This window comes from Protopterus annectens, chromosome 10.part0 (genome assembly GCF_019279795.1).
Source record: "Protopterus annectens isolate FY-2018-M chromosome 10.part0, PAN1.0, whole genome shotgun sequence".
NCBI classification, from domain to species: Eukaryota; Metazoa; Chordata; order Ceratodontiformes; family Protopteridae; genus Protopterus; species Protopterus annectens.
In genome coordinates this window covers 1459445663-1459459938 of record NC_056744.1, presented here as the reverse complement: position 1 = coordinate 1459459938, position 14276 = coordinate 1459445663, and the positions used below count along the sequence as shown (strand labels likewise).

Sequence of the window (14276 nt, the reverse complement as noted above, 5' to 3'; positions counted from 1 at the left end):
CAATAATTTCTACTTCTATTGACAAAATTTCACACTCCACTCATTTTGACACAACCCCATTCTTACTCTTATTATCATATCTGTAATTACCTTTTTTAATCAAACATCAGTCCCTCTTTCAAGCTTTCATTATTTTCCATATAAGAGCAAGCATATTCATCTGAACATTTTCTAAAAGTAAATTGTTTTTGTATTGCTAATAGCCATATGATACTATATGCATATTCACATCTTGTATTTCAAATATTTTTTTTTTTAAAAATCAATGTCCACAATCTTTTTACTCAACATCCTAAATTTAAAAAATATTATCCAGTAGCAATCTCTATCAATAAATAAACACATAATTTGACAGTGTAATATGCTTTTCAACATTTGTTTCCTGTCTCTTATAGCCTTCCTTATATGTTCAGTTAAACCCTTTTCTCTCTTTTTATTCTTCATACATCTAATTTCCAAAATTCCATTTTATTTTGATACTGAGTTATTTCTCCAATATATATCTTTCATCCTTTTGACATGTTTTTATTTTCTCCCAAATTCTTTATTGTTATTTCTGAAAATATGTGCCAAAATTAATTGATTCTGATATTTTACAGTCTTTTTACTGAGAATTATTTGTCTTTTACTGATCAAAGCATAGACACACTTTATATGTATCCTAACTTTTCTAATACTACAGTATTCAACAAGTAATTTTTCTTTCTAAAAGATAAACGAGATAACCTCTATAATCCTGTAATATTTTAATCTCTTCCAATAAACTAATCCACCATTGCATTACTACTTTTCATTTTGCAAGCCTCATCCCTATTTCCATAATTTCTGACTCTGAAAAATAAATTTCTTTAATCTTTACAACTTCTCCTAATCTTTTATCTTTTTTACTTTATTTAAACTTAAACCAGTTAGCTTTTAGAATGTTTCCACCTCTTTCTTCAACGTTACCATCCATGTCTTATTCCTTGTCATTAGCACTATATTATTTGCATACAATGATACAGATCTCTTTACTTTATCTCAAAATAAAATTGTTTTCCTTTAACTTTATTGTAATTTTTTATACCCACAGTATTTGCTACCAATGAAATAATATACTGCTCATTGGATATCCTGATATAACACTACTTATTACTATAACTTCTCCAGTTAATCACACGTTTATTAATTATCTTACATAGCTATTCTCATAAGCAGCTGCAATAAATATAATACTTTTTCTCCTCTTCTGTTCCATAAGCTTCTAAAATTCTCTGTAACTGATAATGCATGGCATTGCCATAAACCTTTGTTCCATCACATATTGCTATCTTATAGGTTCATAAGTGTGTACCAGGCTAATGACCACAGGGGCCTTTTTAAGCCTTGTCATGCATCCCAAATCTTTGAGAATTTCTGGTAAACTTGAAAAGTGTACGCATGGGCTTGGGAGATGAAACATTTACAAGCAGGGGGCTGTGAGATGCTACTGTTTTGAAATCTGAGCCTGGATGTGTGAAAAGAAAAACAAAGCTGGATAGAAATGAATACCATTTAGCTACACAACAAAGAAAAGGAAAATAAAACTACAGAAAGCAAACCAGTTGTCATGACAGTTGCTGAAGAAAATATCCTAATCAAAACATTAGTTATGACATGCAAAAGACAGCCAAATTCTGCCACAGTTGTAAATTTCTCTTTCTTTACTCAAAAATATAGAACAATAACAAGGTATATTTGATCTGGCAGATACGAACATAAACTCCATTTAAAATCCATTATCAAAACAATTACTCTATATCATTCAATCTACCATTGTTTTTATCAAAATCAACATTTCCTGGCTTTGTCTACCTTATGCCTGCTACTAAAACTCCATTCAATACTTTTTCAAAAATTTTCTTGTGTTGTGTCCTTCTAAAAAGAGGCTATGTCAACCACATCAAACTGTTACTGAAGTGTAATGTAGCAATAAACCATGTCTGGGTGTGGTAATGCATTTACAAACACACAGCCATGGGTTACTGCTATTATACGATGACATTATTTAAGAAAGAAGTTAACACCATGGTGCTCTTCCACGTTTTTCTCTATATCATGGGGCTTTCTTGATGTACTGTGCATGAATGTGGGACTTATGCTTCCATGGTTACTAAGTACATAGTGTTGTGCAAAGGAAGCAATGGAGAAAGGAAGATCTCCCTTGCTTTTTTATTTTTAATTAAAAAAATGAAATCTGGAGACTTCAAATATATGGAGAGACATGTCAGAGAAAATATAAGGATAATCGGGTCCATTTCTCTAGTTTTGTATAATGTACCTGATTATTCTTGTATTTTTCTCTGTCCCATCTCTCTCTCTCATTGTTTTGAAGTTTGCAGTTTCTGTAAGTTTTTTTTTAATTAATGAAAAGTAGAATTTCTGTAGCATATATTAATAGAAGAAAATCTAGACGACTGGACTGTTGTCCCATTGGTATATGCTCGATTTACAATAGGCACACTAGTTGGGCTGACCAATCATTGTGCTCGTTTTTTGACTGTTAATGGCCAGTCAGTATAATACATATTATACAATGACTGGCCATTAACATTCAAAAATGAGACCACTGATTGGTCAGCCTAACCAGCGTGCACATTGCAAATCGAGCATATACCAATGGAAAAAAAGTCCAGTCACCCAGACTTTCTTCTATAACTATGGGCTATGGCAACTCCTTTTTTAACTTTTTTTTTTTAACTATAAACTTACAAAAACTGGAGCCTTCAAAACAATGTGAGAGATGGGACAGAGAAAAAATACAATGATAATCAGGTACATTATGCAAAACTAAAGAAACATACCTGACTATCCTTATATTATGTTGAAAGTCTCCCAATTTCATTTTTTTTAATTAAAAACAAACAATCAAACAAAAGAAATGGAGCTGTTCTTTTCTCCATTGTTTCCTTTACACAGCACTGATGTACTGCATAAATTTGGAAACGAAAGTCCCACATGCATGTGCATTACATCAAGAAAGCCCCAGAATACTAGGGAAAATGCTAAAGAGCAGCATGTTGCTGTTGTACAAGAACATTGTTTAAGAAAAGTAAGTAGCTTTTTTCTTAAATAATGTCATTGTATAATAGCAATAACCCACAACTGGGTGTGGGTAATGCTGATTTACCCACAGTTGTCTTTGTTTGGTCACATAGGCTTCACCCTCATGACCAAACCACACCAACCATGGGTCAATCTAGCATTACCCACACCCAGCCGTGGGTTATTGCTATATTATACAACAACCCCATTAATATTCAAAAATGTGCACGCTGATTGGTCAGCGTGCACGTTGTAAATCAGAGTTATAGTAATGGAAAAAGGTCGGGTCGCCCGGACTTTTTCCATTACTATAACTCTTTTTTACAGCAACGGAGAATGCAAGATCTCCATTGCTTCACACTGTCTCGCTATGTTAAACTCCTTTAACATAGCGAGACAGTTTGTAAAAAGCAATGGAGATCTTGCTTTCTCCATTGCTTTTTTTCAAAACTGTCTCGCTATGTTAAATGGGTTTAACATAGTGAGACAGTTTTAAAAAAAGCAACGGAGATTCTCCATTGCTTTTTTTAAAGCTGTCTCGCTATGTTAAACCCATTTAACATAGCGAAACAGTTTGTAAAAAGCAACGGAGATCTTGCTTTCTCCATTGCTTTTGCCCACAGCTCTGATGTACTGCGTAGGCATATGCATGCGCAGTACATCAGAACTGCAGCAGAATACCAGACAGCTGCGGAAGGGCAGCAAGGAGGCATTATACAATGCCATTATTTAAGAAAAGTAATTATTTTTTTTCTTAAATAATGTCATTGTATAATATCAATAACCCACGGCTGGGTGTTGGGCAATGCTGGATTTACCCACGGTTGGCTTTGTTTGGCCACTCGGGCTTCGTCCTTGTGACCAAACCACACCAACTGTGGGTAAATCCAGCATTACCCACACCCAGGCGTCAGTTATTGCTATATTATACTATGACTAGATATTAACAGTCAGAAAACAAGCATGCTGATTAATTAGCCCAACCAGCATGCTTATTGTAAATCGAGCATATACCAATGGAAAAAAGTCCGGTCACCCAGACTTTCTTCTATAAATATTGGCTATGGCAACTCTACTTTTTTTCTTTTTTTTTTTAAATCTGAACTTACAAAAACTGGAGACTTCCAAACAATGAGAGAAATAGGACAGAGAAAAAAATACAAGGATAATCAGGTACGTTATGCAAAACAAGAGAAACATACCTGACTATCCTTATATTTTCTCTGTCCTGTCTCTATGTTGAAAGTCTCCTGATTTCATTTTTTTAATTAAAAACAACTAAACAAAACCAATGGAGATCTTCCTTTCTCCATTGTTTCCTTTACACAGCACTGATGTACTGTGTAAGTGTGGGAACGAAAGCCTCATATGCATGTGCATTACATCAAGAAAGCCCCAGAATACCAGGGAAAAACACGGAAGAGCAGCATGTTGCTGTTATATGAGGACATTGTTTAAGAAAAGTAAGTAGCTTTTTTCTTAAATAATGTCATTATATAATATCAATAACCCACGACTGGGTGTGGGTAATGCTGATTTATCCATGGTTGGCTTTGTTTGGTCACTCAGGCTTCACCCTCATGGCCAAACCAAACCAACCGTGGGTAAATCCAGCATTGCCCACACCCAGCTGTGAATTATTCCTATAATAAACATTCTGAGTTAAATTTATTGATATTAAAAACACATCTCTGATAAGGGGGATTGTCATTAAATACTTTTGACATATAGCAGATGGGGAAGGGAACCCTTGGTTCTTTCCAATGTAGTCAACCACTTGGGCATAGTATAACAAATGTGGGGCTATTCAAAGCTTAAAGATGGCAGGGTGGTTTCCTCCTTTTGATTTTTTCACAAAGCAAGCACCTAGAGGTAGGAGGTAAATAAATACTACATTCAGTGAGCATATATCTATTTTTCTAGCATGCTATTAAAATAACAGGCTTTAACTTTAAATGGCAAAAACTAAGTACCCTTACTTGGCAATAAGTATTCTTTTTGTCATGGGGATTCATACCTCTTAACCTCTAAAACTATGAATTCTAGACAAAGCCAAACATAATGGGGAACACAGGTGCAAAATCAGGGGAAAACTTTAAATAGTGCAGATTTTTGCAAAATGTCCAGATATTTGCCTCATGTTTTTGGTCTGTTCCTCAAGAAAATTGTGTTTCTTTTTTGACAAATCACTGGGATGATCTAAGGGTTAAAGTCAATAAACAATGACATACATTTGAGTTTCGGGCTTCATATCCTACAGAAAAATATATGCTAACACAAATCCTGTTATTCTAGCTATTTTCTAATATAAGAGCAATATTTAACTTTGTTGTAGTGTAATGGCTCACATGCTGGAGTGATTGACAAGTCTAATGTCTGTGATATGGTATGCAAATGATGAATGATTGTCATGCCATACAGATTTGCCAATGACATCATGCATACCTTGATTGTTGATTAGTTTCTCTCCGAAGTAAGACAATACCATGGGCTGCTGCTGCTGCAGAAATATATTTCTCTCTAGGATGCAGTGTCCTAGATGTTCATTATAGTAAGTGGTTGGTCAACGAGGGTCATGGTTTTTGAGGTTAGATTTGCTTGTGACAGCAGGAGTTCTGAATGTGTAGTGCTTGATTACCCTCTTCCTCAATGTAGTGCGATCTCGGAGTTGGTATATTGAAGTAGCGAGGGTGTGTCCCTATTTGTGGACCTTTGTCCCCACATTATGTCAGGTTTTGTCCAGATTTATTGCCCTAAAAGAGGTGGACAGGTATGTATGCTGTTACAAACTAAGAACATTTCGAGAATAACAGGTGTTGCATCGGCAAACCTGAAACTCAAACGTGTTATTACTTAATCACTTTAATTGTCAGTGTTTGCCTGAGAAAAAAGTTTATGAATAACAGACCAAAACATGAGGAAAATCTGTACATTCTGCAAAATGCTTGACAGCTGAGACTGAGAGGTATGCAGGATTATTACTTGCCATTTTGCAGATTTAAAGGCAGCTTTGGATGCATAAATTTGACTGCCAAATATGCGTATCAGAAAGGAAAGGACTCGTTTAGTATACAAAGTTGCACAGCACTAATTGTGCTCACTGTACCAATTTCGCATGTGACATATGTACTGCGTGTATCACCTGGAGGCGATCCCGCCTTTATCCACGCAGTTGGAAGGGGCGAGGTTAAAAGAAAACAAAGTCTGTCGCCGAGTAGAGCTCGAGAATAACTCGATTAACTTTTGTGAGGAAACGTGGACAGTACTGCTAACCATTTACCGGGTCTCTGAATACAGGATTACGTTTGTCATACAGCGTTGCCATCGCTGCTGCGTTCATGAGTTTTTTATCTTCCTGGAGGCTGAGTATCAGCCGAACTGACTTGAGGTAAAAACCTGTGGGGCAGCTGAAAGAATGTTGATAAAGATAGAAGGAATAAAGTCACAATTATTAACTACGGATTGTTTTTTATGTTTCGTCATATACTAAATAATAGCTGGTTTGTGTTTCTTCGCATTTGCTGTTGGGGACGTTAGTTCTTATTTCGTATCGTTCAAGAAGAACGGGTTTAGAAAAGAGCCTTTATGAAGCAGCATGATGACACCCACACCGTCTCTGTGTATTTATCGTTAGGGTAGAGAGGCTGCTGAAGTTCAGTGGTTTTGTACTCTAGTGTGACCCCAGAGTCATACAGTTGGAAAATGTGGAGATGCGATCGGGTCTGTCCTACTACTACATGGGACAGGTGTAACGAGATTTTGTACGGCCAAGCATAACTCGCAACGAATTTCTGACACGTCTAATTTGAGACTTTGGCAGAATAAGAAAATGTAAATTAGTATACGTTTTGAGACATAAAATAATTACGCCTCTAATTATTAAATGTAATTTAACCACCTTTTCTCCAAAAGTCACCAGTTTCAGGAGTAAAAGAAATTGAGCTAAACGTTTGAGTCAAAATCAGGAACTGTTGAGGTGTATGCCAAAGCATATATTACCATTTTTCTCAGTCGTCGTAGTTGTAGTAAAATATTTTAAGAGAGGACTTGAGTAGAAATTATTGCGTTATCCACATCAACACATTTCAAATAACTCCAAGAACATGAATTAAAATTATGCGATAGCTACAGATAAAACATGTCAGCAATAGCACTGAGTGAAAATGCATGTCCATGTCACATAGTTCTTACGGTTAGTGCAGCATTTTAGTAATTCTTAGCACTCAACAGTTGCATTAACATAAATAGTAAACGATGGACGTATGGGTCATATAAGTGCAGCTTGTAAATATGTCAGAACTATTCTCTAATAATTTCAGAGGAAGTAATACAAGTTGGAAAGTGCCCTAGGCTCCTAGTCTAAATGAGACAGGTAGAAATTGATTAAGAAGTCAGAATGGACGTGGCCTTCCTAAGAAGGATACTTTATTAAGCAAGAAACTAATCTGTGGAAAAGTAAATTAAATATAAAATGATGTTGTCATTAAAGTGAGGAGAAGCTAACTTGCCAGAATTTAAAATGACAGTTTTTCTGTGTTCCATATTATTATATAAGTAAGAAGTGTCAGTTTCTTGTGTTTCATGTTTGAATGCTGAAATAGTTCTTAGTCTTAAAAGTTCAGGACAGGGATGTTTGTTGCTCATTCTGTGACCAAATACCAGTTATGACTAATTAATTTTATTACAACGAGTAGATGAATATAATAGAGCTAATGTGGATTTTGCTCTTCTAGTAAATATTTTGTTACATTTGATGTGACATTCTTTGGAATATAACCTTTTGCAAATCATTTCACATAAGGACTTGCCATTAAAAGTACTGTTTACATAAGTATATCACCAAGGCTGTTATAATAAGGAAGTACTAAATCTCATTTATTTGTTTAAATTTGTTAACCCAGTAAGTTGTCTGGTTTGAAGACCCTTTTCAGCCTTTACCCAGGCCTTAATAGCAATACACATATGAAAAAATATATACATAGTAACATAAACATATAGCAATTTGAAGCAGCTACATATATCAGTGTAGCTGACAGTAGAGATAGAGACAGTTGTTGATATATTCTGTATGCAGACATATAGAGCAGTACTGTAGTCAGATGTAACCAACAGACGTGACACATTAACATTAGCTAAATCTTTGAACTGAAATATTAATATTAGCTAAATAATGGAACTGTGTCCCACTACCATTGAAATCAATTCTGATTGCAAACTCATTTGAAATACAACTAAAACTTCACCTGTCAAATTAATGGTTCTGCTGCTGTTTATCTCTAGGATAAATGCCACAGTTATTTTTAGCTTGCCATATCGTCAAACCATTTCTCTTCATTCAGAATCCTGTGCCCCACAACCTGCTTTATTTTCTACCATGCCTAGTTCCTTCCCTTCCCTTCATTTTTTTGAAATCCTAAGCACTAATCACACGATCTATTATCTATATAGATAAACTTTCCCAGCTAGGCATCAACCCATATGTTACCAGATGGATAGCTAACTGGCTCACGGATAGAACCCACTCAGTCAAAATAGGGGAAACCACCTCTAGTAGTAGACCTGTAACAAGCAGTGTACCCCAAGGATCAGTCTTGGGGCCTCTACAGTTTGGGATATACTTTTCCGAGGTGCAAGCCAAAACCAGTGGTCTGTGGCTGACCAAGTTTGCAGATGACTACAAGCTGGGCACTGTCATAAATTCCCCTAGTGATGTGAACATCCTCCAAGAGGGCCTTACCCAAACTAATGACTGGTGTCAGAAGCATGACCTCAAACTGAATGCCAAGAAATGCATCATCATCCCCTTTGGGGAAAATAGTGTCCCCACTAATTATCACATTAATAACAAGGTACTAAGCATGCAATCAGTGGTGAGGAACGTAGGCACCCAGGTTGATAGCAACCCGACTTTTGACCACCATGTTGTCTCCATTGTACGGGAAGTCTTTCTACACAACCTACCTCATAAGTAAGGGTATTATATCCAGGAACAAGGAGCTCATAACATCCCTGTTCTCCTCCCTTATCAGACCCATTATCGAGTACAGTGCCCCCTTCAACATGTACACAGCAGATGGAGAGACCACAGCGGTTCCTGACCAGGAAAATCCAGGGTCTCAAACACTTGTCCTGTACAGATAGGTTAAAAGCCCTATTTTTCTATTTAGCCTCATACAGACTGCTCAGAGGTGACCCGTGTCTGGCATACAAGGCCATCTCAGACTCAGCCTTGATGGAGTTGCTGCTTATCTGTAAGTCAAACTCCACTCGTGCAACTCGCACGCAAGGTCTCAACCTGGTCTGTGACACTGTGACATTTGTTGGCGGGATAGATTTGTGTCCCAACAACTCCCCCATCTGTGGAATAGACTCCCTCTGCATGTCAAGCAGAGTGCCTAAGTAGCCCTCTAAGAGGAACCTGGACGACTGGATGGGAAACAGAAAATATATCCCTGGGATCCCACCTGTGTCCTTGCTGGACAGGGAAAACAGGTGCTGACTTTGTGGGAACATTGGTGAAATTCTTGGCTAGGCTTATAAGGGCCTTCAGGCCAATAGCCTAGTATCATCCTATGAACCTATATGACAAATGCGCTAGTACAACTCTTCAAATGCCTAATGTTCAACATCTACTAATACATAAAGTATCTTTTATACTGTAAAAGTTTGCCTTGATTTCATATGAACACAATCTCAGTAGCAAATTAATGTGAATTGTTAGTGTATATTACTTAATGTCTGTTTGTGCATATTACTGAATGTTTGTTTAAAAAATGTTTGTAATATGCTGGAACCTTTCTTCCTGGGCGTCCGCTGAAAAGATTTTTTTGACTTAACCCAGCTGAACAAACCTAGTAAACAAAAGCAAAATAAAATATTGATGTACATAAAATTCAGCAAGCAGGCAACAGACAATAAATTTAATAAATTTCCAGTTAATAAAAATAGTTTTAGACCACATAGAGTGCGAGGAAATAAAGGCTACAGATCAGTGAGACGAGTAGTTTGGAAGATGTACTAGAGGAAAATAAATCTAAACAGAAGTCTGAATAAGGGCTATTGAAACAATAGTAGTGATTTTACAATGGAAAAGCAGTTCAGCCATTGTACTGGAAATAAGAACATCAGTTTTCATTCATTAAGTGGGCCTTGAGTGCTTTTTTGAAGTCAGGTCAGTTGTCAGTTTGCTTTTTTTTCCCTGGCTTATTGTTCCAGTAATATGGTACAGTTTTTGTAAAAGCCTTTTGTGTAAGGGTGAAATTGAAAGGAAAGCAAGCTAACTAAAGAGACATATTATTGCACAGAAAGCCAACACAGTCTGTTGTGTGAAGCATATTATTTAGTGTGTGTGTGTGTGTGTGTGTGTGTGGTGGAGGGAATATAATTTTAAAGGTGCAGGTGTTCAATAGGAAAGTGGCCCGTGACTGTAATAGTAATAATTTGGCTGACTTTAGGGTGGTCCAGTGATTTTCATGAGGGTCAACAACTGTAATAAAGTGAAATGTTTTATTTTCAGCAGTTTTGCAGGAGATTGTTTTGTTAGGGGATTGTAGAGCCAAGCTTCGAGGACTTTATTTAAGTCTAGGCACTAGTATGTTTATTGCTATGGTACATTTTACTTCATTTGTCAGTAGGCTGAAGATTTTATATGCTGCTTTTAGCTGGTTAAACTCTTTGAGAATTTGAGATTGGGTTTGGAAGAAAATGGCTGGGGTCTAGATTGATGCTCAAGTATTTTTGATATGTATTTGTGGACATAGCAAGTCATTTGGGGTCATTATTATACAAAGTATCAGTTTGTTTAAGTTTTTGTTGGATTCTGAAGAGCATAACTATAGTTTTGGTTGTATTGATTGTACGCTTTTTTTTTTTTACATAATAGTCAGTTCCAGGTAGATACAAAGTGTTTTTGAGGAAAGTATGGAATGTCATTAAAGTATCTTTCTGTGTCATGGTTAACTAGGCTGTTGATGAAAGTCATACAGTTAAGCCGGGGGAGGTCATTAATAAAAAACAAAGGAAAGAAGTGGGTCACGAACAAACTCTTGAGGTACACCTCATTTGGTGTATCATATACTTGAACTTCTGTAGTACTGCAAATAGTGAAGACTTTGAGAAATAGTTTTTGAACTGTTCAAAGAAGCCAATTTCCTCCAGTTTATGTTGCTAAATGTTGTTCACAGTTCAAAGACTCTTTTCAGCTGTACACGTATGACCTCTGTCATTTGGCCATTGTCCATATTATAGTAGATATCATCCATGAGTTTATAAAAATGCAGCTAATATCATGTAGTCTGGACAGACCCTGTGTTGCCTGTCTGATAGGATATCATAGCTTTGAATGTATTCAAGTATTTATCCTACAGTAATTTCAAAAGTATGTTTGTGAGTGGGCATAAGTTGGCAATTGGCCTAAAGTCACTAGTAGAAGCAGGATTGCTGATCTTAGTTGAGCACAGCCTAGGGATAGCAGTCATTTATTACTGAATTCCGCATTGGACCCTCCATGGATGTTTACTTAATGGTAATGTCTAGATGATTGCGAAGTGCAGGCTTGTGGCTATTTGTACAGTCCTCAGTAATTTGCACAGTGGTAGTGCCTTAGAAGGTACATTTGACCTGTGTATAGCTTGAGTTGGTGTGTTGTTATTGCTCTCATTAGCATTTAGTTTAGAAAAATAGATGACATTTGCTTCTCTTTAATTAAAGTGTATTGCTTAGTTTCAGTAACAATTGTAAGTAATATTCATTCAGCAAGTGAGTTGTGGCCTGATCATAACATTTCTTTATAAGTGATTTCTTGTTATTTACACTACACTGCAGGATGGACGCATTCAATATGTTTCATATGTGCACTGTGCTATCTTGTTTATAAATAATGAAAACAGCAGGGTTCCCAATAATGAGCTTTGTTGTAAATTTACTTTTACAAAGTGAAGTATTGTATCCTAGCTGTCAAATCTATTTTATTGTTATTCTTTCGCAATTTTCAGATTGTATTATTGTGTTGCATTTTCCATTGTCAATTTGTTTTGTTCATATTATTTGTATGTACGTTTTTGTTATGAATCAGGGTTGTGATTGAAGAAGGTCCTTTGTGGTTTAGACAATTTACATTTGCAAGTAAATAAAAGTCTTTTGTCTTTCGGCTTTTCCCGGTTATGGGTCGCCACAGCGGAACTCCGGTCCGCTAACGATTGGCAGTAGATTTTTACATGCCAAGTTGCCGGCCCTGACGCACAACATTCAACGAAGGTAAGCCCATTCACGCTTGTCTCCACACAGAAGACGCTCTAGCTGCGAAATGCAAATTGATCAGGGCAACGTCTTACTGTAAGGCGACAACGCTCCTGCAGCACCACTACCTCAGTTTTTGCAAGTAAATAAAAGTAAATAAATAAATTAATGAATGTGATGATTAGGTCCACCATGCTTATTCTTCTGAGCTGTGTAAACGGTAAATTTTGAACCACTATTATAACGTCTTTGTTAAAACTAGCTTAATCTGGGCTATTAATTAACACAATCTGAGCCACCATATTGAATGTCTTTCAGACGTCTACATAAAGACATACAAAGGTTGGCTATTCTTCTTGTTGGAGAATATGTAGTTAGTAAATTCAACAATTACTGTGACAGTAGTATGTCTTGTTCCCTCACTTTACTGTGTACTTAACAGGACCTGATGCTTTTCAAGCTATTAGGAAGTTAGTTGGGGACCACCTCTCCAAAACCTTATGTGGTGGGCTTAGGATGCTTATGGGTCTATTTATATCACTTTTCTTATGCTAATATCTTTTCTTAGTGATGTTATTTTAGTTTTTTTTCCACAGATCAGATGAAGCACTCTCCTGTAAGTTTCTGTTGATCAGTAGTATTTTCTTTAAAAATCTTTAAGTTATCACTTAAGACATAGCCACACACAAATTAACAGAAAAGAAAACAAACCATAATCAATTTTTTCATGTATTCTGCATTTTATATATATATGTATATATATATATATATATATATTATTTGTAACAACTATCATGCACTCTTAACATTACTTATATTGTGCAAATCCTTCCTTCTCTTAAAACTCACTCCTCCTCCTAACCATTATTCTGCAACTTCCATTTATTTCTAAAGATCTCACTTCCAGTTCTTTTATTTCCTTAGCAATATTCAAGGCTTTGTTTGGGAAATAGTTGGTTTAGATTTTGATTTCCATTTTCTAGTGTTTGCATTTTTGGCATCCAATAACATTAAACTCATTAAGGCCTTACTATATGTAGACAGTTCAGATCCTGTAAACCATCTCAAAAATTAATTTCCTAAGTTACAGCAATTTGCTCCCTCAATATTTCTGACAGAGTATTTTGTAGTGTAAAAACATGCTCCCATTTACCTCTCTCATTCTCTTCCTACCTCCACCATTTGCTGTCTACCTGAGGAAATGTTTTGAAGTCTATTTAGGGATATACAATACCTATACAAACACTTCCAAGTAAAAAATCCTAAACCTTCTGGATTTTGTTGCATACTTGTAAGTGATATGTCCTTCCATGGCTCTTTTGTAAATTGCTTTTCTAGTCTCTCTTCTCAATCTTTTCTAACCTCCCTTGATTGATTCTTATAATTATTTCTATAGTTATCATGCAATATTTTATATTCCCTTCTAATTATGACATTTTAACAACAACTTCTGTCTAGACTCAAATAAAACTCTAATAGAACTGGTCTTTCCCGTAGTACTTCCCCTAACCCTTTCTCTTTGCCTATAGACTGATATCAATCCCTGCTAAGGAAGGCAGTCTCTATCCTGTTATGCAGACTTCTGTTTGGCCTCAACTCACTCTGTCACCTTTCCCCTCTTTAATTATTTGCTCCCAATATCTTTATTTCTTTGCTATTCCAGCCCACCTTGCCTATTTTCTGCAGCCCTACTTACAGTCATCCCTATTAGCAAAATCTCCTTCCTCCATTCCTTTGCTGCCTTAGTTCTTAGAATACTTTCTGCAAGTTTAGGAGTATAATGCACTGTATTGTTATTGTTATTCTCCTTAAGAATTTGCATCCAAAATCTGACTCTCTCCTTATTTCTAGAACACCTCTCTGCTTCTTCATCATCCCTTTCTACTTTGATTTAAAAACCTTCTGATTGTGTTATGTATATGAGCCTTAACTGCTTAGCTCTAAAATATCCATGCAAGTCAGGTAATCACAAACCA

The 14276-nt window shown here is 36.1% G+C and overlaps 1 protein-coding gene across 1 annotated transcript in view; it reads left to right on the top strand.

Moving 5' to 3' along the window:
• Positions 1-6274: 6274 nt before the first annotated feature.
• TTC39A (tetratricopeptide repeat domain 39A) overlaps positions 6275-14276 on the top strand; it is a 2407335-nt gene continuing 2399333 nt past the window's right edge. Inside the window, exon 1 of the mRNA XM_044086086.1 lies at positions 6275-6451. Coding sequence (XP_043942021.1) covers positions 6402-6451 — 50 coding nt within the window. The 5' untranslated portion in view covers positions 6275-6401. The remainder of the gene's footprint in view (positions 6452-14276) is intronic.